The following is a 23,579-nucleotide window of genomic DNA, read 5'->3' on the forward strand; positions in this document are numbered from 1 at the left end:
CCAGATCAGTTCACTGATACTTGTTTCATTAAGTAGGGAATTAAAGAGTTCTTATGTTTTCTATCACATAACAGGAAAGTAGAGAAGTCCTCGTAGCTTCCCCCGTGCTTATCACAGTGGTCAGTGTCAGGAACTCTTGAAATGGGAATGTGCCTTTATTCTGGGACGGCAGGGATGGGGTGCTGGGAGGCCGTTGGCCCCTCTGGAAAGAGGAGAGCCAGGATTCCCCCCTGGAGTGTGCAGCCTGGCCTCCGGCTGCTTACCTTCTACCCCTCTCATTCTGTGTGGTTCACGGTTCTCCAATGGCATCATCCCCCCCCCGCCCCCCCCCACACACACAGCACTGGCCGCTCTTCTCTTCCCCGCTCTGCTGTGGACACATTGGTCTCTTTGCCTGTCTGTTCTCTGAACACACCACGCTTATTCCTAACTCAGCAAGGTCCTTTCCTGGCCTGTTTTTCCTGCATATTGTCACACGATTCCCTTCCTACTGCTAGAGAGGTCTTCCTTCAGCCCTCTGTCTAAAATAGCACCCTGGCCCTTCTCCCATCACTGTGTTCCCTTCTTGTGCTTGATTTCTCTTCAGAGCATCGATACGTACCAAGCATTGTATACCTTTGATTTTGTCTGTCTTCTTCACTAGAGTAATAACATTGTTAAGGCATATGTGATGCTTAAAACGTTGCCTGGCCTACAGAAGGGACTCAGAAATCTTTTAATAAATTAACTAGACGTTACAGTTTCTTTTAGACAAAATCAACCTAAGAAGTATTCCCAGGATTGTGATTCTTTTGTGTAAGCACCAAGATGACCCTGTTTAGAGTAGGGTATTACATCTAATACTATCTATCTATCTATCTATCTGTCTGTCTATCTATCTAATACTATAGATATATAGTATTAGATGTGTGTGTGTATATATATATATATATATATATATATATATATATATATATATATAAAAGAGATGTGTGTGTGTGTGTGTATGAAAGAGATCCCAGTTTATGAGTGTGTTGGGAAGAGAAATTTTCTTTTAAATGTTCTTTTGTTCCAAAGGTTTACTTGTAAACTGGTTGCTTGGAATTGAGAGCATATCACATTTTCTAAAAAAAGGATCCTTACATTGACCCAGAAATACCTACCTCAAATTCAAGAAGTTCAGGCACTCGTAGAGAAAATGCTTTCAGATAGGTGACTCTGCTATTTAATTTTTTCCTAGCCTACTTTTTTCTAAAAAAGGTTTAAGTTAACTTGCAAGAATCATTTATTCATTCAAGTACTTAAGTGACAACAAACATTTCAAGTCTGTTGCTGAGCACCGGGAAAGCAACATCGAGTGAGATGGACACAATCTGTCTTCCCTGCAGTCTGACGGGGGAGGTGCATTAAACACATAATTATACAAGTAATTATTTAAAATTGTGGTAAGAGCTAGGAAGGAAAAACAAGGAAGGGGGAGAGGGTGGTCCTGTTTAGGCAAGCCATCCCACCTGCTTCTCCTTCTGATTTCCTAAAGATGTTCCATGCAGTCTGCAGCTACAGCCACTGCAGCGGAGATGCCAACGGCCGGAGCGGTGAGAGGAAGGCCCTGGAGCTGGCCAGTGTCTGGACTGAGGTCCTCCGGTTTTAGCTGAGTCCCTCTGTAGTGTGAAGGATACGGAAATAAACAGGAAAAAAAGGCTTTCCTTTCCTCTACTAACTAAAGGAACCCAAATTAAAAAGAATGGTTTTGCTGAAAGCAAGTAAATACGTGTATGGGAACTTTCCTTATTTCTTTTTTCCTGTGGCACTTCTGCTGAGGTCCTTTATATTCACAGGTGTCTCAGAAATTTTAATATCCATGATCTTCAACTTATCCTCAAGTTACAAATTTCCTGTGGGAATGACCAATCCTGCCTTAGGCGCCATCTCCCGTTGACATTTCTGGGGAAGTTTGGAGGTTTTAGGGCAGAGGTTCTCAGATTATATTCCAGCAGAATCTTTTCTTTTTTGAAATCTTTGCTTTATTGAGGTATAATTGACAAATAAAATTGTAAGATGTCTAAAGTGTGTGTACATCGTGGTGGTTTGATATACCTATACATTGTGAAAGAATTCCTACCATCTAGTTAATTCACATACCCATCACCTTGCATATTTATCTTTTTCTTTTCTTTTTTTTTGGTGAGAACATTTAAGTTCTACTGTCTTAGCAAGTTTCAGTTCTATAATACATGCTGTCAACCATAGTCACCATGTTTTATATTAGGGCCTCATACCCGATCCAGCAGAATTTTAACTGCGAATACCACAGTAGTTATGGGCTCGGGCTCTGGGGATAGACAGACGGAGTCTCAAATCCTGTCCTTGAGCAGCTTGGACCACTTCCCTAAGCCTCGGTTTCCTCATCTGTGTGTGTGGTGAGGGAGAAGGGAGCTGGGAGGGGGCATTGACAGTGCCTGCCTCTTGGGCTTTTTGGAGTAAGCTTGCACACAAGACGGTTAACACAGTGCCTTGCACTGAGGCCCGAGGAAGTTCCCGGTACACATATTAAGTCATTAATATTATTGTAATACTGCCTGGAAGTATCAGTTTGAGTTGGCTAACGCACTGTCTTTTCAAAGCTTCTGGGGAGGTTAAGTGCTGTCAGATCCTTTAAAATCTTCGCCTGGGTCCCGTCTGAGAAAGGGGAAGAAAATTCCCACTGACTGTGCTAACTGGCCATGTGCTAATAGGACTCTTCACTGCGGCGAGTACTTGTTAATATTGTGTAATTTATCCAAGTTAAAAATAATTATTATGTAGCCTAGGGTAGCAACTACCAATTTAATACCTTTTCCCTCTTTGGAAAAATTTATTCACGTTTCCAGAATTCCAGTTTATACGTTAAAATTTTTAAAATGAGGGCACTGTATTTAGAAGTGAGAAATTTGTGTGCTAAATCTGTTCACACTTTAGCTAATGAAAAATACCATAAGACCATTTTCTGGGGCAGTTTTGATATTCCCATGTCTGGGAAGGCGTTGAACTTGTGCTTGGTGATACTGTCAGGACCAAGGCATAAATCAAGCAGGATGGAAGTGTTCGTGCTTCTGGAGTGTATGTACCGTCACCCTTGCCCTGTCCAGGGAATGAACCCTAGTCCCTCGATGCCCACTTCTGCACATTTCAACTCAAAATAGCACAGTAGACCTTCATAATGACATGCTTGTTGCCGCGGGATTTATTCCTCTCGAAGCAGCCTATTGATATGTTTTTTTAAAAATTGAAATGCTAGGAGTACAAAAATTTGGATGATATTCTTTTCTTGGCACAAAACATTCTTAAAAACTACAAGATCTTCGTTGTTCTGGGAAAATTAATCTTTTTAGCCTGGGGTTTGCTTTTTGCCTCTGTTGGTTCTTTGAAAGTCCTTGAGAAATGTTTCCCTTTGCACTGAAATAAAAAACATTCAGACTACAAAACCCATCATTCTTGGCGGGGTCATGATCTGCACATCAGTTCTTCAGGGTATATGTGGTGCCAGTTAATAGCCACTTGATTTTCCTTTGATTTGAAAGTTATTGTTTGACTAACAGTCATGTTCTATGAGTTGGCTCAAATCTCCCCTTTCCGTTACCTTACGTACATATATCTAATGGTAATCTCATTTCTTAAGAATTTTGGCATATACTTAGTAATTTCTAAATTCTCTATTTCTTAGAGACTTTATGATATTGTGGGGACTTTGCTATTTAGTTACTTGGTATACAGTCGTATAGTATTGTTTCCTGGAAAGGTCTCACTTCCATGCAGGGCCCAGAATAAATTGTAGTGTTCTTGCTGGGAATCCTCAAGCCCGTCAAGGGGTTGTTGCTGGAGGGATGAAAGCATGGATGGGATGGGGGCGTCTGATTGGCTGGCATGGCCTTTACAGCATGCGCCAACAGTGTTCATTTAAGTAGGGAGTGCTGGTTTTTATTTTTTTAATGTCCTTAAATGCTGAGGGTAGCCTATGACTTAAAAGTAAGCTTGAGCTGTGTTTTGGTGCCAGATTCTGTGGGAGCTTAAGACAATATGGTGCCAGAGGTTTACATGGTTTTAAAGTGGCCACAGGTGGCTGGAACAAAATAGATTAACACAGACATGCTCGAAGGTTACAGTGGTTTCCTTTGGAGACTCACAGACAAGCATCAAAGCAACTCCTGAAACGCTTGACATCGTCATCTTAGTCTGGCTCGCCAGCTTCGGGTTTCAGTTACATTTTTGCTTATTTGCTTATTGGGCCAGAAAAAAATCAAAACGGAACTGGGTGTTCTTCCTTTTGCTATTATCCTTCTGCTTCTTAACTTGCAGAACGCTGAGCCTGTGGCAGCCGCCGAGACCCTGGCCGAGGTACCCGAACATGTGCTTCGAGGCCTTCCAGAGGAAGTGAGGCTTTTCCCATCTGCTGTTGACAAGACTCGGGTTGGTGAGCACTGGGGTCAGAGAAGGAGAGGGAAGGGAGGGCAGGCTGTGGCGAGGCTTCCTCTGGGGCTTCTCAGGTAGGGAGCTCACTCTAAAAGCCACACATCTGTACTCTGACTCAGAAGATTATGTTTTCCAGTTAAGAATCCAGGGTGGACATAGATTATAAAATTAAACCAGAAACACACATTCACCCATCCACCATCCTTCGTGATTCAGCCTGAGCAGCCCCCTTCCTCCGTGTCTCCCCGGGGCTCTTCTTCCCATAGTGTATTGCTCCCTCCTCTGATTTCACTGTGGTTTGAGTGTGATTATGCTATTATATTTATTTCATTATTTTGTATTTGTTTTCACATCTGTCCCTTTCACTGATTGTGAGTGCCTTCATTTCTTATTTAGCTTATGTCTCCAGTACCTGACGCTCAGTAGATATTTTAGTGAATGGTGACATGAGTGTATTCCAGTGCTTCTGGCTGGAATTTCTTGTTGAATGCAGCCAAGCTTTTTTGTATTTAGTCTTGTTTTTGTGTCCTAATCTTTAGACAGAAGGCTAAGGAAATAAGTTATAAAAATTAGTCAAAGTACAGTCTTGGAATATATCATGTTTTTGTCCTATTTTCTGTTTTTAAAAATGAACTTCTGATATTCCAGTTTATGTGTATATGTGTGTGAATAAATTTTTAATAAATGCTTTTCCTAATTCTCATTGAAAATTATTCAGTGAGTAATTTGAGCATTTATACTGTATTATTCATGAAAGTAGTTGATTTTATATCTCCACTAATTAATTATTAGCTGGGATAACAAATGGGATTCATAGCAGACTTACAGGCAGTGGAATTGGTTCATCGTAGCTGGGCAGGACTGGCTGAGACCGCAGCCTCCGTCTGTAGGTGAGGTACCTGAGGCCGGAAGGTGACGGAACCTGTTCACAGGAAGAGTCACCCTGGCGCTGGTTCCCTTGGCTCCAGGGCATCTCCTGCCACTTTACCCACTGCTTCTGCATCTCGTTTGTTTGCCTTATGGTCAGTTGGAGAAAATAGAAGTACCCCTGAGAATACCACAAAGCAGCATAAATCTTAGTTGCTTGAAACTCTGAAAAGTGAGTTGTTCAAGTTTTCAGGAAACAGAGAGAGGAGAGCATTTTCCACTTTGAGCAAACAAACTTGAAAAATATTCGAAACTATGTTTCTAACCCTTTATAAAAGCAACTTATGTTCATTGGGGACAACTTGAAATCTGTAGAAAAGTAGAAAGAAGAACTTAAAATTTATTTGTAGTTTTACTACATTCCAATATTTTTTTCTCTTTTAATTGTTGTGGTTTTGCTCTTCTCCAAGTGTTTGTGATTATGCTGTCTGGGTAATTTTACATGTAAAAATTAAAAACAAGCAAATATAAAATAATCTCTCCTACTTATAAAACAGTATAGGTTCTTTGCAGGCTATTAGGAAAATGCAGGAGAATATAAAGAAGAAAAATAAATATCCCCATTGAATACTTGATTTAATTTGATTTTGCGTGATCTCGATCAATTTAACATACTCTTGCTTTTAGGCTGTCAAGTCTTTTAAGTATTTTGTGAAACTGAATTGCTTTTAATGCTTTAGTCTTTAAAATAACCACAATACATTATGAAAATATTGGTTTTATTTTCTAGGTGTCTGGGCCACTAAGCCAATTTTAAAAGGCAAAAAGTTTGGGCCATTTGTTGGTGATAAGAAAAAAAGATCTCAGGTTAAGAATAATGTATACATGTGGGAGGTAAGAAATAATTCTGGTCCTTTTTTTATCAGAGTTCTGTACATTTTTTAAGATATCATTCTATTAGGATTTGACGTTCTGAAATTAAAATAATCATCTTAATATGTTCTTTAAAATCAAGAATATTTTTGTTAGAAAATGTGTTTCCTTAGATACAGACTGATTTTACATTTGTATTTTGAAAGTGCTTGGCTGTCCTCAACAGTAAATGTCAAATCGACTCTTTATTTGCCTTGTTCAGGACTTTGCAGCCAGGACTTTGGTCTGCCACTTTACAGGCTTGCAGACAGATACCATAAAAGACACTCCAAGGTGGCCGCCAATAAAGCGTTGTTAGGGTCTTCTCCGTATTTTAGAAACTAATCTCTGTGTTGCTGGAACATTCAGAGTTGGACATATTTAGCACACGGTATATTTATATAGTGCTTTGGACTTTTAGGAAGGCTTTCATTCTGTTCATTTCACGTTCTCACAACAGTCCTAGAAGAGAGGGAGCGTTCGCACACTCCGTACTCAGGGAAGCCATCCAGAGCAGAGAGGGCAACTGCTCCTTGTGGGGCCCACGTGTTGAGAGTGTTGTCAGTGCAGAACCAGAACCCACGTCTCCTGCCTGGCAGGGAGGCAGTTAAAAATGTTTCATTGCCTTGCCTGGGTTCACATCCTGCCTTTATAACTTTGGGCAGGGCACTTAACCTCTGGGCCCTAAAACCCTCAATTTAAAAAGTGGGGAGAATAAAAAATAATCTCATTAAGAAAGCTGTAAAGATAAAATATCTTGTTATTGTTTCCTGGAGAGTTGCATGTGAATTCAGCATTTCTGTTGAATTTAATTCAGATCAGGTGCCCTCGGGAAGCTCCCCATGTTCTTGTAGAACTCAGTGGTGTGACTCCTTTTTAAAGCAAGTGAAATTTTTTGATGGTAAGGAAAAGCATTTCTTTCAGATTGTCTTAGATTGAATCACATCTGTTTCATATGTAAACATATGAAAGTCTAAAAATAAAATACGCCTAGGAAATGTCTGGACACTTTCCATCAAGAAGTTCTGTGGCATTTGTCTGTTGGAGGTATGTTGCTCTTTTTCTCAGTGCTATGAACAATGTTTCTTGCCGTGAAAATTCTGACGGTTTCTCTAAGTAATTTTGAGAGTTTCTTTGAATCCCTTATAATAAATCTAGTGACAGTTAACCCAAGGGGACCTAGGAAATGACCATTTACCAAAGGAGTGATTACTTTGTGTTATTTCACAACTTTTGAGTGAAAAGAGTGCTGTATTTGTAGAAAAACTGCCCAGCCAAAAAAAAATTACTCAAGATAATGCCTGAACGCTTAAAATTGTCTTGACCACAAAATTATGTTCCAAAATAAATGGCATTTTTAACTTTAGAAGTTTCCCAAGTGAAACCAACAAATATGCTCTACCAGGTTAGCGTTAATCCTAGTTAGGATAATGTCAGGGAACCAGGAAATGCTTACTCTAGTTCTGTGTGTATCTAAGGTTGAACAAATGTCATTAATAGTAAACCTAAGTTTATGGTACTTGTTTTACTCGACATAACAATTTGATATTGTTGGGCATATTGTATAAATTATTAACAGTGCCTTTTGTAAATTAAGCTTCATTTGTATTGAAATTCATACAGAGTATGAATTCATAGTAGCTTGGTGAAAATTATAATTTGGTGCCATGATGTATTAGAGATTCAATTTTTCCTATAAACTTGTTAACATCCCACTGTTAATTTAAGATGCTTCTACTTATGTACTGCCACAGTTTGGGAATCCTTATGACACTGCCAGTTCTTGTTAGTCAGGTTTAAACATTTAGTTCTTGTCAAGGCTGGCTTTTCCTCCCTGCAATTAAAAAAAAAAATCTGGCTGTCATTCAGATAGTTTCAACTCTGAGGTATATATTCCATACAGAAACCTTTAAGCCTTTTGCTATGTTAAAATAAAAGTAGATATATATGACATACACATGTGGAGGTATGTATTTGGCAAAGTATAGGAAGTGTAAATGGACATATTTCTTATAAAGAAGAAAATAAAAATCCAGGTAAAATTTAGTGTTTCCCCATTAACTTATTCCAACCTTGGTCTTATCTTCAGAGTTGCAACAGAATGCCCCCAATTAATGTAACAGAAACTGCTTATCATTAAAATCTCATCTTGGCATTTGTTCTTCCCATTAAAGCCCCTTAAGGCCAGTTTATCTTTTAGCAGCCTGGTCTTTTGCCTCAGCTAGAACTCCATTTTAAAGCTAATCTGAGAGAAAGTGTTAAATTGCTTTTCTTGAGCCCTTTATTATCTAACGCAGTCTTAAGTCCTCTAAGTTTTCACTGAAAGCGTTCTATTAAATCAGAAATAACAGGAGAGAAACAGTAGAGTATCTTCAGGGTGAATGCACAAAACAGTCAGGTTCTGGAAAGAGGAGAGCACTCTTTGGTCAGTTCCTGGTGGGGAATTGCTGGCAGGCTAAAGGCTGGACTTCATGTAATACTTCTCTCAACTACCCCCCCCCCCAAAAAAAAAACAAAAACAAAAACGGGCACACACACACTGAGCAATGTGCAGTATTCTAAAGTCACTTCTGGTAAAAGCCTTTCACATTCACTTCCGTGGGGCTAAAATTACTTCTGATGAACAGAACTTTTGAATTGTTTGCATGTTTTTAATAAGTCTTTTTTAAAAAAAAATTAGTCTGTATTTTTTAGAGAGTTTAAGGTTCATAGGAAAATTGAGCAGAAAGTACAAAGAGTTTTGAAATCTCCCCCACGAGCCCTACACACACAACTTCCTCACTATCCACATTTCTACCAGAGTGGGACATTTGTTACAATTGACACACCATTATCACCCAGAGTCCATGGTTTATATTACGGTCCACTCTTGGTGTTGTACCTTCTAATAAGTCCTTTTTAAATTACAAAGGTAATACATGCTCAAGTGCAAAATAATATAAACAATACAGAAAACTATAAACAAGAAAGTAAAAATCACCAGTGAACATTATGGTGTGCATTCTTTTAGTTCTGCTTCTCTGTCCTCTCTGTTTTTTTTTTCTCTCACACACACTGGTACCTATACAAACACCATATATAGACATTTCATACAGTTGAGATCAAACAGTGTATGTATGCAATTTTGTAACGTGCTTTTTTCTCTTAATATGTTATGGATGTGTCCGTGTCAAATGCTTATCTACATCATTATTTCTTATATAGTACCTAGAATTCCATTGTATCCTTCCACTGTTTAACCAGTGGACATTTAAGTAGTTTTAATCTTTTCATGATATTAACAGTTCTTCGGGAGGGAAGGATTGGGAGTTTGGGATTAGCAGATGCTAGTATAGGATGGATAAACAACAAGGTCCTACTGTAAAGCACAGGGAACTATATTCAGTATACTGTGATAAACCATAAGAGAAAAGAATATGAAAAAGAATACATAGATATGTATAACTGAATCACTTTGCTGTACAGCAGAAATTAACACAGCATTGTAAATCAACTATACTTCAATAAAATTTTTAAAAAACCCCAATTCTTCGAAGTATGAAACTCACTGTATATACATTTTTTTGTTCACTTGTCTGGTTATCTTCTTAAGATAAATTCCTAGAAGTATAATTGTTAAGTCAAAAGTTATGTACATTTTAATTTTTGGTAAATTTTTGTAACAGACCTCCAAAAGGATTGTGCTAATTTACATAGCTACCAAGAGTAAATATTCCTTCCTAGTTATTTTTTGTTTTTTGGCCGTGCCAGGCGGCATGTGGGATTTTAGTTCTCCGACCAGGGATTGAACCTGTGCCCCCTGCAGTGGAAGTGTGGAGTCCTAACCACTGGACTACCGGGGAAGTCCCTTCCTAGCTCTTTAAAACCAGTACTGTTAATGTTTTTAATAGTTTCTTCCCCCCATTCTTATAGATGAAAACTGATAGTTCACTGCTTCCATTTGCATGTTATTCATTTAGACAAATTTTGAGTCAGGTGGATGGAGGGAAGAAGTAGAATTGCATTTCAACTAAAATTGATAGAGAAATTATTTCTCTATAATGAGAAGACTTTAATGTAATTTTTTTCAGAAGTGAAAACAAACTTTTTATCATTCAGCACTGTTACAATCAGATATTAACAAGTATATTTCATAAGCTTTGCTATCTCAATTCTTCTAATTTCAGATTATTTCTAATTTAAAAATGGAGGCAAGAAGATATGAGACTAGAGAAGTCAACCAGCTGATTCTACAGAACCTTTTTCAGAAAGTACCACTCAGCTCTTACTGCTTCTTTCCAACCTCTAAACCATGCACAGTATCCTAGCAAAAGACCTAGATCACTAGGGAAATCCAACCTGCCACCTGTTTTTTTACAGTCCGAGAGCTAAGAATGGATTTTACGTTTTTAAGTAGTTTTAAACAAAGATCAAATGTTTTGTGACATATGAAAATTATATGAAATTTAAACTTCAGTTCATTAATAAAGTTTTGTTGGAACACAGAACATTCATTTGTTTACATATTACCTGTGGCTGCTTTTGCCCTGCAGTGGCCAAGTTGAGCAGTTGTGACAGAGACCGTATGGCTTGTAAAACTGAAAATATTTTCTGGCCCTTTACAGAAAGTTTGCTGAGCCCTGGTCTCTGTGTGTGAGAAAGAGAAGCAGTGGGAGTGAGTGTGGTGATGTCTGGGGTCTTAGGTTTACTGTGAAGCTGTGTGGTTAATAGGAGTGCAAAGATTTGGAACTTGGTACTTAAAAGTGGGCTAGCCATAGATTTCGTTGTCATAGAAACTGCTATACCAATCATATTCTCTCAGGAACTTCAGGAGGGTGAGGACGTTGAAGTGCAGAGAATTAAGCAATCTTTTTGAATAAGTTAACTTGTACTTAGATTGGCAGCTTGGTATGGTGCAAGAAAAAAATTCTCTTTGAGAGTTTATTTATTTACTTATTTAACCCCTCTTTGTTAATAAGCTCTTACCATGTGCTGGGCACTGTCCTCAATTCTGGAGCACTGAGCTTGCCATATAACATTTGTGGTATTCTATAGACTACTGACAATACCCCATGGGGATTTTTGTTTGTGGAATAAAAGAATACTAGAAACACCCTAAATTTTCCACAGATGAGAAATCTGAGATGAGTGCAGGTGGCCTGCTGGATGTCTGAAACTGTCAGTTTTGGAGTTAGGTCTAGAGCCCAGGTTGCTCGGTTGCCTATTCAGTGCTCTTCCCACCAACAGAGCCTAGAGATTCTTACTCTTTTTTGTGTTGTGGACCCTTTTGAAAATCTCCCCAGAAAATATACAAATGCACATATATACACAAAATTTTTTATGTGATTTCTAGGGTTATATGGAATTTTTAAACATCCATGATCCAGAGTTAGAATTTCTAATTTAAGAATGAGTTATATTTCATTCATCCTATGGAGGTTGACTGGGGGCCTACTTTGAACCTGTCAACATTTATTGAGCATCTGTTGTTGTGCGGGTTTCCAGAAATATTTGTGTGGTCGTAGGTATGAAACTTACAGTAGTTTCAAATGAGGGTCAGGGGTCAGGCAGTGTGGGGTTTTGGTAATGATGGCTCTGGGACTGGGCTTTGCAGGCTTGAGAGGCCCAGCTGTTTAGTTTTTAAATTTGTTATTTTAGAATCACCTATAGGCTGGCTTATTGTAGTAAAATGTGCTACCACCTATTAGATTTTTTATTTCCCTTATTCTAGAATCTTCAGAATATTTCAGATACAGTGATGCCTTTGAATAGCTCTTAAAAGAAGCCCTGGTTTTCTAAAGCAATCTGAAGAGTGAAGTGGTTGATACCAAAGATCCATTTTTGTCTATAGCTCTTGGAAAGTTACTTCTGTAGGGTGGTGTCTTATGGTCCTTAACAAGCCCTCTGGGTGTCTAATTCTGGAACTCAAAAACAAATGGCATGTGAACAGACCAAGAAGGTGTAGTGTTTTCTAGGTAGCAGTGTTAATACAATTCTTTATAACTTATAAAGACATAATTTTTATTAAATGTTTTCCTTGAAATGCTCTTATTCCAAAAGCAGGTTATCCTTTTTTTTTTTCCTTTATCCTTACTTTTAAATGAGGATAACAAGCTCTTCATAGATTTGTTTGGCTACAAATGAGATCATATATATGAAAATACTTGATATGGATGACTCTGGCTAAGTAAATATTAGTTGAACCTGAACATCAAAGAGAAACTCTTGAATGATCATGTAGAGGATAAAGACACTTTTTAAAAAAAATGGTTGCATATTTAAAGATTACTGATCTTTATTTTTTGCTTAGAATTTCATTCTCTTCTAATGTTAGAGTATGGGCTGTAATTTGAACCAAGAAGTTAGAGTGCTATGTGGGGGGAAGTCCTGGAATTCACTTCTGAATGCACACTGAGTTATTATTTACTTATGGAAGTGCATTGGAGGTAAATGCCATGCAAGTTGGGCTAGTGGAGATGTGAGCCTCCTGTCTCCCCTTTACTCCTTTTGTCAGTCTAAACAATGGAAATATAATTAGATGTTGTCTGTCTTCCAGGGACAGACAGGGAAAGTGGAAAATGATCATAATGTTGGAAATTCAACAAGCTAGATGCCCAGAGAAAAGAGATGAAAAGGGACCTCAGACAATATGACAAACCAGAGCCACTGGAATGGAGCTCGGACCTCCAGGAGAGGTTCTGTGTCCGTCAACAGTGTGTTAGAGCTCTAGGCTACATACAGGTGGAGGGGCAAGTCCAGAGAACAGCCAACGGAAGGCTTTATTTCTGTAGACTCGAACTGTGGCGGGACTGGTTTGGATGAGTAAATGACTTACCTCAGCGTGAGGAGGTGTCTTCACTGCTCTGCCTTAATTCCTGGGAGTGATTTCTGTCGAAGAAGGTTGGTTACTGCAAGTTGAGAGTGGGTAAGGACCTCAGGCAAACAGTTGAGGGTTGGAATGATGATACATTCATGTTAACTGAATGAGGATTTTTTTTTAATTTGCAAATTTGAATTAATACATGTATATTATAACAAGTAAATGATAAGGTAGGCTATCAGTTAAAACCCTCACCCCCAACCCATGAGGTAATAATAACTATGTTTAACAGTTTGGTTCTTTACAGACCTTTCTCTCTCTGTCATGAGGATATAATTTTGAATGTGCTTTTAAATTGGAGTGTGTGCTAAAATGTGAATTTAGATTATTTTTAGGGCTTTTGAAATGATTGGATTAAATTGAATTGAAATTGGGTGGTGTGAAAGTTACATTCTGTTTGACAATGAGTTAATACCTAGTCTTTGTTTAGTGGTAGGGGCAGAAAGGAGGTTAGGCCTGGATGACCTAGGGGAGGTTAAGGATGGGAGGAGGGGGTTGGAAAGAGAAAAAAGTAGAAAGGGAGCAGTAAATGAGGGAACCAGGTTTGAATCCGGGCTCTGACTCTCAGTGACTTCAGAGTTCTAGTAAAGTTATCATCTTTCCCTAGTGTCCTCATGTATAAAAGGGACTTAATAATATTTCATAGGGTTCTTGTAAAGGTTAAATAAAATAACACGTAGAGCGTCTAGCCCAGTGCTTGGCATACAGGTGCTTCCCTTCCTTCAATTCTTTCTTTCCAAATAGGGAATTTCCATTTCAAAGTTAACTTGTAAAAATTATTTTATAATAGTACATAATCAGGTACCCTTGCTTTGTTAAAAGGGACTGTTTATAGAGGAAAAATTATTGATTATATGGAAGTATTTCTCCTTGGGATCAAGTCAGCTGAGTATTTCTTAGTCATTATCAAGATTTGGAAATAGACTTGTTATGTATCATTGTTGAGTTTGAGCTGGGCTGGGAGTTTTACCTATCTTTGCCTTGTCTTTGCCCGAAAGGAAGGGATTCTAATTCTCCCTGTCTTTCCACTGCCCGAGCCTCATGGTGGTACGGTGCATGTGCAGTCTAGTAATTTGTACTTACATTAAGCAAAATTCTGTCACATTTTAAAGGATAGGTTCTGTGTGTCAGTCACTGAAGTTAATTCTGATTGGAAACCTAAGTTTGACCAACTTCGGTTGGTAGGAATTGTATGAAAACACATTTTCATCCCAGTTCCTAATTACAAGGTTTGACTCTCAGTAAAAGTGAGAAAGCTACATATTTTTAAAAAACTGTATGTGTGATGATGGGAAGAGGATGGGGGGTGTGAGCCTAGCACTCAGCAGATCTTGGCTGCCTTCCTTCACACTTGGGTTTTCATTCATTCTCCCCACCCACTTCCCCTTTTTTACTTAGAGATTATACTAAATCAGTGGAGGAAAGGTAGAAAGTTCAGATAAGCAGAAGAAAATAAAAATTATGAATAATCCCACTTCTCCGAGAAAACCGTTATTAACATAGTCACATATTTAAGTTTCAGATTATTTTTCTCTTCATGTATTAATATGTTTAAAACAAAAATGGTATCATCTAACCCATACTTTATATAAATGGCTTTATTCAGTCATCAGTGTATTATGACTTTTATACTGATAAGTATATTTCCACAACTTCTGGTTATCTTTATTTTCTCCTAATTATAGAGATAATGTGTATTTACTGAAAAAATTCTTAAGGAATACAAAGGTAACAGAAAATACAGGTTTCCACGTGAGTCAGTCATTCATACAACAGTATTTTTTAAGGTCTGCTTAGTATTCCACTATATGCCTGGATTGTCATACTGAGCTAATCTGTGGTGGTCTCCATTTAGCAATGAATTAGAAACAGTCTGTAGTAAACCACGCTGCTGTGGACATCTTCGTACATACATCATGGTATGATTGCCCAGTTATCTCATGAGAATAAATTCCTACAAGTGTATATACTGGTTAAAGTGTGTGTACATTTTAAAGTTCTTTGGTCAATATTGCTTAATTCCATCCAGAAAAAATTAAACCAATTTATTCTCTGATTAGCGTTTTGGGGGGATGTCTGCTTTCTAATCCTGTTTTGGTTTTTTTTTCCCTTTAAAAAACAATTTTTACCAGTTTGACAGGTAAAAAAATTACTTAATTTGGAGTTATTTTTGATTATTAGGTAAATTTAATTTTTTTTCTGTGAGGTTTTGGCCATGTGTATTCCTTTGTGAATTACTTGTTTGCATATTGTAAAAAAATGGAATTGTTCATCTTTTTATATAAAACTAAGTATTTTAGTTTAAGCATGACTTAGTAGATGCCTTAGTCTCTTTTGTAACAAAACGAGCTGTACATAAATACTTCACTCAAGTGGAACACCTTGCTCTTTGCCAAGGTCTTCATTGACCTGGGAGCCAGGAAGTTTCGGCACAGCCTTATTATTATTCTCCAGTTGGCCTATAGACTCTCGATGCCTCTCTCCAGCTGCCTTTAATTGTGTGGGATTTTCCAGCACCATCTCTGCATTTGTCTGTAGCTGTGTCAGTATATGTGTGGGGAGTGAGTGGGACTCTGCTGTCTATGGTGATAAATCCAAACAAGACTTTTTATTCCTAAGTTAATAAAAAGTAACTAATATGGACTGACACTGTTCAAAGACCAACTGACTACTCCATTTTCCTTATTTTATCATGCTGGCAAATGGCAAAAATATCTCTTAAACATTTTACTATTTTATTTATTTTGTTTATGGCTGTGTTGGGTCTTCATTTCTGTGCGAGGGCTTTCTCTAGTTGTGGCAAGCGGGGGCCACTCTTCATCGCGGTGCGTGGGCCTCTCACTATCGCGGCCTCTCCCGTTGCAGAGCACAGGCTCCAGACGCGCAGGCTTAGTAGTTGTGGCTCACGGGCCTAGTTGCTCCGCGGCATGTGGGATCTTCCCAGACCAGGGCTCGAACCCGTGTGCCCTGCATTGGCAGGCAGATTCTCAACCACTGCACCACCAGGGAAGCCCTCTTAAACATTTTAATGTAAAGTAGCTTAAGTTATTTTGGTGTGTAAAGTTTAAATTTTGTGTTGTGATTCTGTCTCTTTCTAACATACCATTTGGGGCTGCACTTTCTCTTTGTTTTGAAGGGAGAGGAGCGTGTCTGCGCATGCTCGCATGTGCACAAGCTGAGGGTGAGTGTGACAGTGAGTTTGAAAAGGAGTCAAGTGTGACATGGAGAACCTCTTTTTAGAATGGTGCAGATGAGTGTTTTAGTAAACAACCAGTTTTTGAATAAACTCACTGTGGGTACTTACGGGATAGTGAAAATATTGACACTTCGTGGTGACTAAATAGAGTAACCGCGAAGCACTTTCTAGCATGGCACCTGTCACATAGTAGGTGCTCATTAAATGATGACAGTTATACATTCGTATATCATTTCATTAATTTCATAGTTATTTATTGAGAGCCTACTCTCTGCCAGGCACTGGTCAGGGTCTTGGAGGTACTGCAGTGAATGAAAAGACTGAAACGTCTTCTCATGGAGCTAATACTCTGGTGTGGGGAGACAGTCACTGAATAAGTAAGTAAGTAGATGATCCCACACTTTAAAAGAGCACAAGTACCATGAAGAAAAATAAGTCGGGGAAATGACTGGAGGCGCTGATGGGAAGCGAAGGATTCGCAGCTTTAGCTAGGGTGGTCAAGGAAGGCACTGATAAGTAGAGGTCAAGCAGAGCTGGGATTAAGCCCATCTTTACTACTGATTGAGTGACTTTGGGAAAGGTATTTAATCTTTGATCCTTAATTTCCACGTTACAAAAAGGGATAATAATGAACCTGATGCATAAGGTTAAATGAGATAATACAGAAAGCATGTAGCGTTATGTCAGATATCTAACTCGCAACAGGAAGAAAGTGTTGTTCGTGGCTAGGAAGGTGGGCACTGCCCTGGCAGTCACAGGCTGGGAGACACAGGCATGCCCAGAGGAGCTGAGAGTGGGGGCTTTGTTCCTGCAGGAAAGCTGCAGCAAACAACAGTGTTTAATGTGGGTAGGAGAGAAAAGAAGAAATCAGTGGTGGGAGTCTTGGCTGTGTATGTGTAGGGAAGAAACAGAAGCATCAAGATTCTCTCCTTTCTTCCAAAAGTGAAAGTAAAAGACTCATTCCTTTTGCTTTGTTTTTGACAGGACTGTCACCAATTGATTCTGCAGTTCTATTTCAGTGTCTAATCAAGTGTTTTACAGTAAAGTCTAATTTTGGGGAAGTAAAACCTAGATAAATGTATGTATGTATATACAAAGAAAGTTAAAAATAGCTGCTCAGTAGATTGTCTTTAGGATGAAGGAATGAATGCTGGAAGCATCTGGGAGGAGGAATTGACTGAGAGAGGATGATTGGGGGAAGCTTCTTGCAAGAGTAGAGTTGATCTGACTCCTCAAAGAGGGGTCGGGTTTTTGGTCTTGTTTCGGAAGGACACCGATATTTCCTGCTCTGGATAGAGAAGGTTGTAAGGTCAGCGGAGTCTGCAAACGCATCATACCCTGTCGTCCACATGGAGGTTCACACTGCATGTTCACTTACTGAAGTTCCTGTCAGCCCTGCAGTAAAGGCACCTGCTGAGCTGTGAACCCCAGCAGGACTGGGCCTCCACACTCGACTTGCGGAACAGCCCAGAAAGCTCAGGGCATCCGGGTGCTGTGGGGCACTGCTGCAGGCTCACTCTTCCTCTGTTACCCTGTAGCGAGTAGAGCTGTCACTTGTCTTTGTGTACGTATTTGCGAAGCATTTGGAGATCATCAAGCACGTTTACTTATAGCACTTGAAGTTTAGGAGAAAAAGATTGCGCCCAAATAGAAAAATAACTAATGAGGCTTATACAATTTTGGATCTCAGTTTTCATCTTTATTTTCCTTTTTTCTGTTGCTTATTTATTTTGTTTCCGTGAAATGCTTTATAGAGTATTTGCATATAATGAACAAGAACTGTCTCAGAAGTTGAAAATGGAAACCTTTAACTGATATTTTATTTTAACAAAATGTGTTTTCCCCCCTCCCAAGGTCTACTACCCAAATTTGGGATGGATGTGCATCGATGCCACCGACCCAGAGAAGGGGAACTGGCTGCGCTATGTGAATTGGGCTTGCTCAGGAGAAGAGCAAAATTTATTTCCACTGGAAATCAACAGGGCCATTTACTATAAAACTTTAAAGGTAAGAGTGTTAGAATTAGCCTGCTGGTAGTTACTCTGCATGCACTTCTGCAAACGCTGTCCTCAGTCGTGACTGTCAGGAGTGACTTTGCAGACCTTGAAAGGGTTCTATTTGAAAGTGTTTCATCAACACATTGAAAGGTTTTAAATATACAGTTGTTTTAAATATACAGTTTTATGTATACAGTCTGTGTTTTAAATATACAGTTGCCACTGCTTCGTGTGAGGAAGGGCACTAAAGCAGGAAGATCGTGTTAAGTAATTACATACGGCATCTTTATAGATACTGATGAGTTAAGCATGTGGCAGCTACTTCCCTCCTCTTAAGACACAGATGCATTGGAAACTGTCTGGCCAGTTTATCTAACTATAAGAAACTCTCAATAGCTCTGGCGGTTCTGTATTAACTGAAAACACATTCTTAGTCTTCAGTATAGTGTAGCTTTGGGTTAGCTTTTCTTTTCCCTAAATTTTATTCAGAATGGAAATTACACAGAACATGTTTCTTACTTCTGCCAAATTTTTATTTGGAGACATTAATTGTTGAGGAAAATCAACAATGAATGTAAAGAAGAGGAAAATCATTTTTTAGAGTTTGTGGTGAGGTCAGAGGTCACTTAGTACATTCAGGGAAGTTAGAATTAGGAAGCGTTGTTATATCTGCAACAAGCAAGCCCACATCTGTCTCCCTCGTTTTCATGTTCTCCTGGAAGGTAAATCTGCACACATCCCGCAGGGAAATGTTCTCTAAGGCAGAGTCTTGAGGCTCTACAGATAGGTGATTGTTGCTTTTTGCTTTTTGGAATAGGTATGTTTGCTAAAGTTGCTGTAAGGCAGATTTTTCCTTATTCACTTACTTCCATTAAAAATGTCATAGACTGGGGGACAGTCCATGAAAAAAATTATCTCCATGCAGGTGAAAACTCTTGATGAACAAACATTTAAGATGATGGTCAGCTTTGTAGCATGCTGAGTTTTCCTGTGTGTAGCACTAGGACTTTTGGAAGTTAACTTAACTTATAGCTGTTTAACTTTCCTTTGCTTTCCTTTGTATTTTTCCCTGTCATCTTTAGGCAGTTGGATTGCCCTTTACCTCGTATAAACCCACGTCCTTGCTTTCAATTCCCGTAGGAAATATTTTTTTTTGTGGTACTTCCTCATTTAAAACTTCTGTAACCTTCTTTCTGCTGGATTGTAATAGCATGGTTTTCTAGTAGGCATTACTGTACAATTTTGTTACACTGGAGTTTGGATTCAAAATTTGATTCAAGAATTCATTCTGTTCTCAAATTAATTTAAAGTGAGAGTTACATCTGGTTGAATCAGTGAGGCAGAATTCTGGTGGAGATGAAGTACCAGCGAGGGGATGCATATGAGACAATTGAGGGAGTAGGAATGAGGTTCCAGGGCAGAGGAAGCCCAGGGAGATACTGGGGCACTTGGCAGTTCTTTCATCAGACCTCAAGTTAAGATGTGTTCATCTCTGATAGCAAAGCCAAGAACCATTGAGCAGCAAGAGAGAACAGTGTTTGGGAGTGAACTCTGGAGCCAGACTCCTGGATTAAATCCTGGCTTGCTGTGTGACCCAGGGCAAGTCACTGTGATTTTACTAGCTGTGTAACCTTAGGCAAGTCACTTTCCTGTGCCTCAGTTTCCTTATTTGTAAGATACAGATAATTACAGTGTCGACCTCATATGGTTATCATGGGTGATTGTGGGTAGATTTCTAGCACCTAATAAGTGCTACATAAATGATAGCTGTTATTTTTGGCAAGGCAGTGTAGTGTCATGGTTAGGACTGGGGACTCTGGAGCAGACTGCCTTGTGAGCAAATTTTGGCTTCGAGATGTGTGACCATGAGAAGTTACTTAACACCATCTGTCTTAGTTTTCTCATCTGTAAAAATGGAGGTAATAGTAAAAATTAATAATACAGTCGTGAAAATTAAACAAACCAATATGTGTAAGATTCTGTGAAGAGTTCCTAGTTTAACCTAAGTACTCAAAGTGTTAACTAGCTATACTAGTACTATTATTTTTTACCTTTCTTTGTTGGAAGTAACATAGCTCTGATCTTTGCAGACCTCCCCCAATCCTGACCTTTGATGTTTGCTCAAGTATGCATAAGGCCTTTCAGATTCCTTACTTGTGATTGTATTCTTCTAGATTAAGCTTTCTGTGGGTTAGGTTTTGTAAATAAATTACATATGATGTTCTGTATCACCTTCTCACCTATAATCTAGGTAATCACCTGGTTTTGTTTGTAATATGATTAAGAACTGTTTTAAATTCCTGAAGGTTAATTGTTAGCTTGCTCTCCATTCATTCATCTATTTATGAGTTCAGCAAATACTGAGTGTCTACTATGTACCAGGTATTCGCCTATAGTAGTGAACAGAACAGACAAGGTCTCTGGTCTCATGGAGCTTCCAGTTTATGGGGGAGGTGGCAGATAATAAACAAGTGAACAAGTAAACAAAATAATTTCAGATAGTGATAAGTGCACTGAAGACAATAAAATGTGATAGACTGACTAGGTAGGGGGAGGGCTGCTTTAGCTCTGGTAGGTCAGGGAAGACAAGACATGAGGACACCTCCTCCCTTCCCCCACTGGCATGGGAAGGAGCCAGCCACTCGAAGATCTCTGCTGGAAGAGCAGTTCAGGAAGAGGGGCCCTGGTAGAAGCAAAGGTATTGAAGTGGGAATAAGCTAGATTTTTGGGTCTTTTTGATTTTTTTTTTCTTTTTTTTTAAAGGAATAGAACAAAGGCTGGTTTGGCTAGAGCAAGGAGAGGTGGGGAATGAGGCTGGTGAGGTGGGCAGGGGCCAGATCTGGGGGCCTACTGGCCTGTAGGGAAATGTATGAGTTTTAGTCTTCAGTTCATCCATTTGAGAATTGAAGCTGTCTGACCCGTGACTTTTAAAAGATCATGCTGGGGGATAGATGGTAGGTGGGTAAGCGTGGAATGCTTTGTGTGTTCTCGTAATTCTGGAGTATTTCTCTTAATTTGACCTAGTGTCAGAAATATTTCTGGCAACCCTTGCCTGTACCTAATTGGTCTGGTAAAATTTCAAGTTTATATTTACTGATATTTAGAGAAGAGAGAGTGCTTCATTCTGTAAGCCTGTCAGAACCCAAAGGAAGAGTTTAAAGTCTTCCTGTTGTTGTTTTTTTGTTAAATTTCAAAATATATTTTAAAAAAGGTTGTTTGGACTTTTGACTTTATTTTTTTAGATGTGGGTTTATATTTCCTGTGTTTAAGGACATAAATTTTCTTTTCTTCTGAAATTTGACTTACAAAATCTTAAATGCGCTAAGCAGTGCAGAAGAAAAAACTACAGTACAGAAGCAAGCAATCGTTGATTTTAAAAGATGTATTATTTTCCTCTTCATAAAGCCCTGTTATTTGTGTAGCTGTTATAATAGAAAGTTGGGAAGTACATAGCTCAATAATGTAATGATCATCTCAGTTGCTAACAATTTTGAAGGTTGTTCAGTAGCTAACAAATCAGGTTGCTCTTAATCTAGCTATTCAGTTCATTAACAACCATTTAGAAATTGTATATTAGATTTGAGGTAAAAACAGATACTGGGGTGTTTTGTGTTTTTTGCAACAACAAAATTGTACCCTCCTAAGTAGAGAGTTTGTGCTGATATTTAACTTCACCCAGTTGCTAGTACAGTTAGTCCTCTGCACAAGGTTGGAGTGGAATGAACGTAGACGCTGAGGCTGAGTTGGGGAGGAATCTCGAAGGTGTCCAGTAGGTTCTTCTAGCCAGTGTTCTGGTTATGCTGTTTGGTTTAGGAAGAAATGGGGAATATATTTTCCCTCACTCCTTTCCATGTTCTTTTTTACTTTTGTCCTTTTTTACTTTTATTTAAGACTTTACATATCTCTGCAAACCCTAATCGTTTCAAGTATTATATGATACCACCATTTCATAAATATGTGACTTGTCAGAAAAACATAGAGAAGAAGCATACTATACATTTGGAACTAGAAATAGTTTACTTAAATAAAGAAGCTCATTCCTTTAACAAAAACAGGTTAGCTCATAAGAGTGCCAAAAGGCATCTGTAATGGCTATTTTAACTCATTAAGATTTTATACATTAGATTAAGTTTTTTTGGTTTAGGTGTAACTGATTCAAGAAGGGAAATAATACATTGGTTTAAAGATTAAAAAATGGCAGGTTTTAGCCATCCTTGGAGGAACAAAGGAAACAGTGGCTTGTTCTTTTATCTTAAAGAATTTAGAATATTTTAAAATTTGGACTATATAAACATTGAGTTCTGCAGAGAATGAAACAAAATATTTACTTTCAAAGACTTTATCTAGACTAGAAGGTATGTTGAAGTGAAGAACTATGTTGTTTCTAAACGGACATCTTAGATGGAATTCCTCCTGCCCCTAAAACAAGGGTATCCTCTTCCATAACTATAGTGCAGTGATCAAAATCAAGAAGCTCACACTGGCACAGTGTTTTATTAGCTAATCTATACACTTTATTCAAATTTTGTCAGTTCCAATCATGTCCTTTTAGGCAAAGAAAACTCCGTTGCATTCAGTTGTGATGTCTCATCAGTCTCCTTAGTTTGTATAGCACCTCAGTCTTTGTCTTTTATAACATTTCAGTTTTGAGAGAACTGATCAGTAATTTTTGTAGAATGTCCCACAGTTTGGCCTTCTCTTAAGTTTCATCGTGATTGAATTACATTTATGCATTTTCAGCAGAAGTGACGCTTCACTTCATCTCCAGAAGTGATGCTATGTTCTTTTCTGTGCATCATATCAGGAGGCATATGATGTTGACTTGTCTAATTATAAAGGTACTGTTTTTCTCTTTGTCATTAATAAATGTTTTATGGGGAGATATTTTGAGACCATGCAAATATTTTATTATTTCTCAAACTTTAATCTATTAGTTTTAGCATCCATTGGTGATTCTTGCCTGAATCAATTATTAATCTGTGATGATTGTCCAGTTGTGATTTTCTAATTCCATAACTTCTTTTTCATTGATTAGTTGGGATCTACTATAGGAAGAGCTCTCCTTCTTATTTATTTACTTGTCCGTTCATTCATTCATTTCTTCATTCATTCATATCAGTATGGACTCATGGATTTTTATTTTATTCACTGGGTTTTAGGTGGAATTTTACTTGTGTTCCTAGTCTTGGAACTTTTTGAACAGATGAGTCATTGTGAGAGAAACCAATAAGCCATTTCCTTCAATGTTACTTTAGGAGTGTAATCTTTCCACTCAGTATATTTTTTCTTCACGATCTTGTTCGCTAGGTATAATCAGCAT

At 38.4% G+C, this 23,579-nt stretch overlaps 1 protein-coding gene across 4 annotated transcripts in view; it reads left to right on the forward strand.

Annotated features, from left to right (window-relative positions):
- Positions 1-23,579, forward strand: part of PRDM2 (PR/SET domain 2) — a 117,888-nt gene that overhangs the window by 25,499 nt on the left and 68,810 nt on the right. For 3 of the 4 annotated variants that reach the window (XM_057544697.1, XM_057544700.1, XM_057544715.1), the window contains 3 exons: positions 4,315-4,429; positions 6,086-6,189; positions 18,117-18,269. In XM_057544697.1, the coding sequence (XP_057400680.1) occupies positions 4,315-4,429; positions 6,086-6,189; positions 18,117-18,269 (372 nt within the window). The remainder of the gene's footprint in view (positions 1-4,314; positions 4,430-6,085; positions 6,190-18,116; positions 18,270-23,579) is intronic. The other variant, XM_057544706.1, reaches the window with a different exon arrangement.

Source organism: Balaenoptera acutorostrata, chromosome 1 (assembly GCF_949987535.1).
Source record: "Balaenoptera acutorostrata chromosome 1, mBalAcu1.1, whole genome shotgun sequence".
Classification (NCBI taxonomy): Eukaryota; Metazoa; Chordata; class Mammalia; order Artiodactyla; family Balaenopteridae; genus Balaenoptera; species Balaenoptera acutorostrata.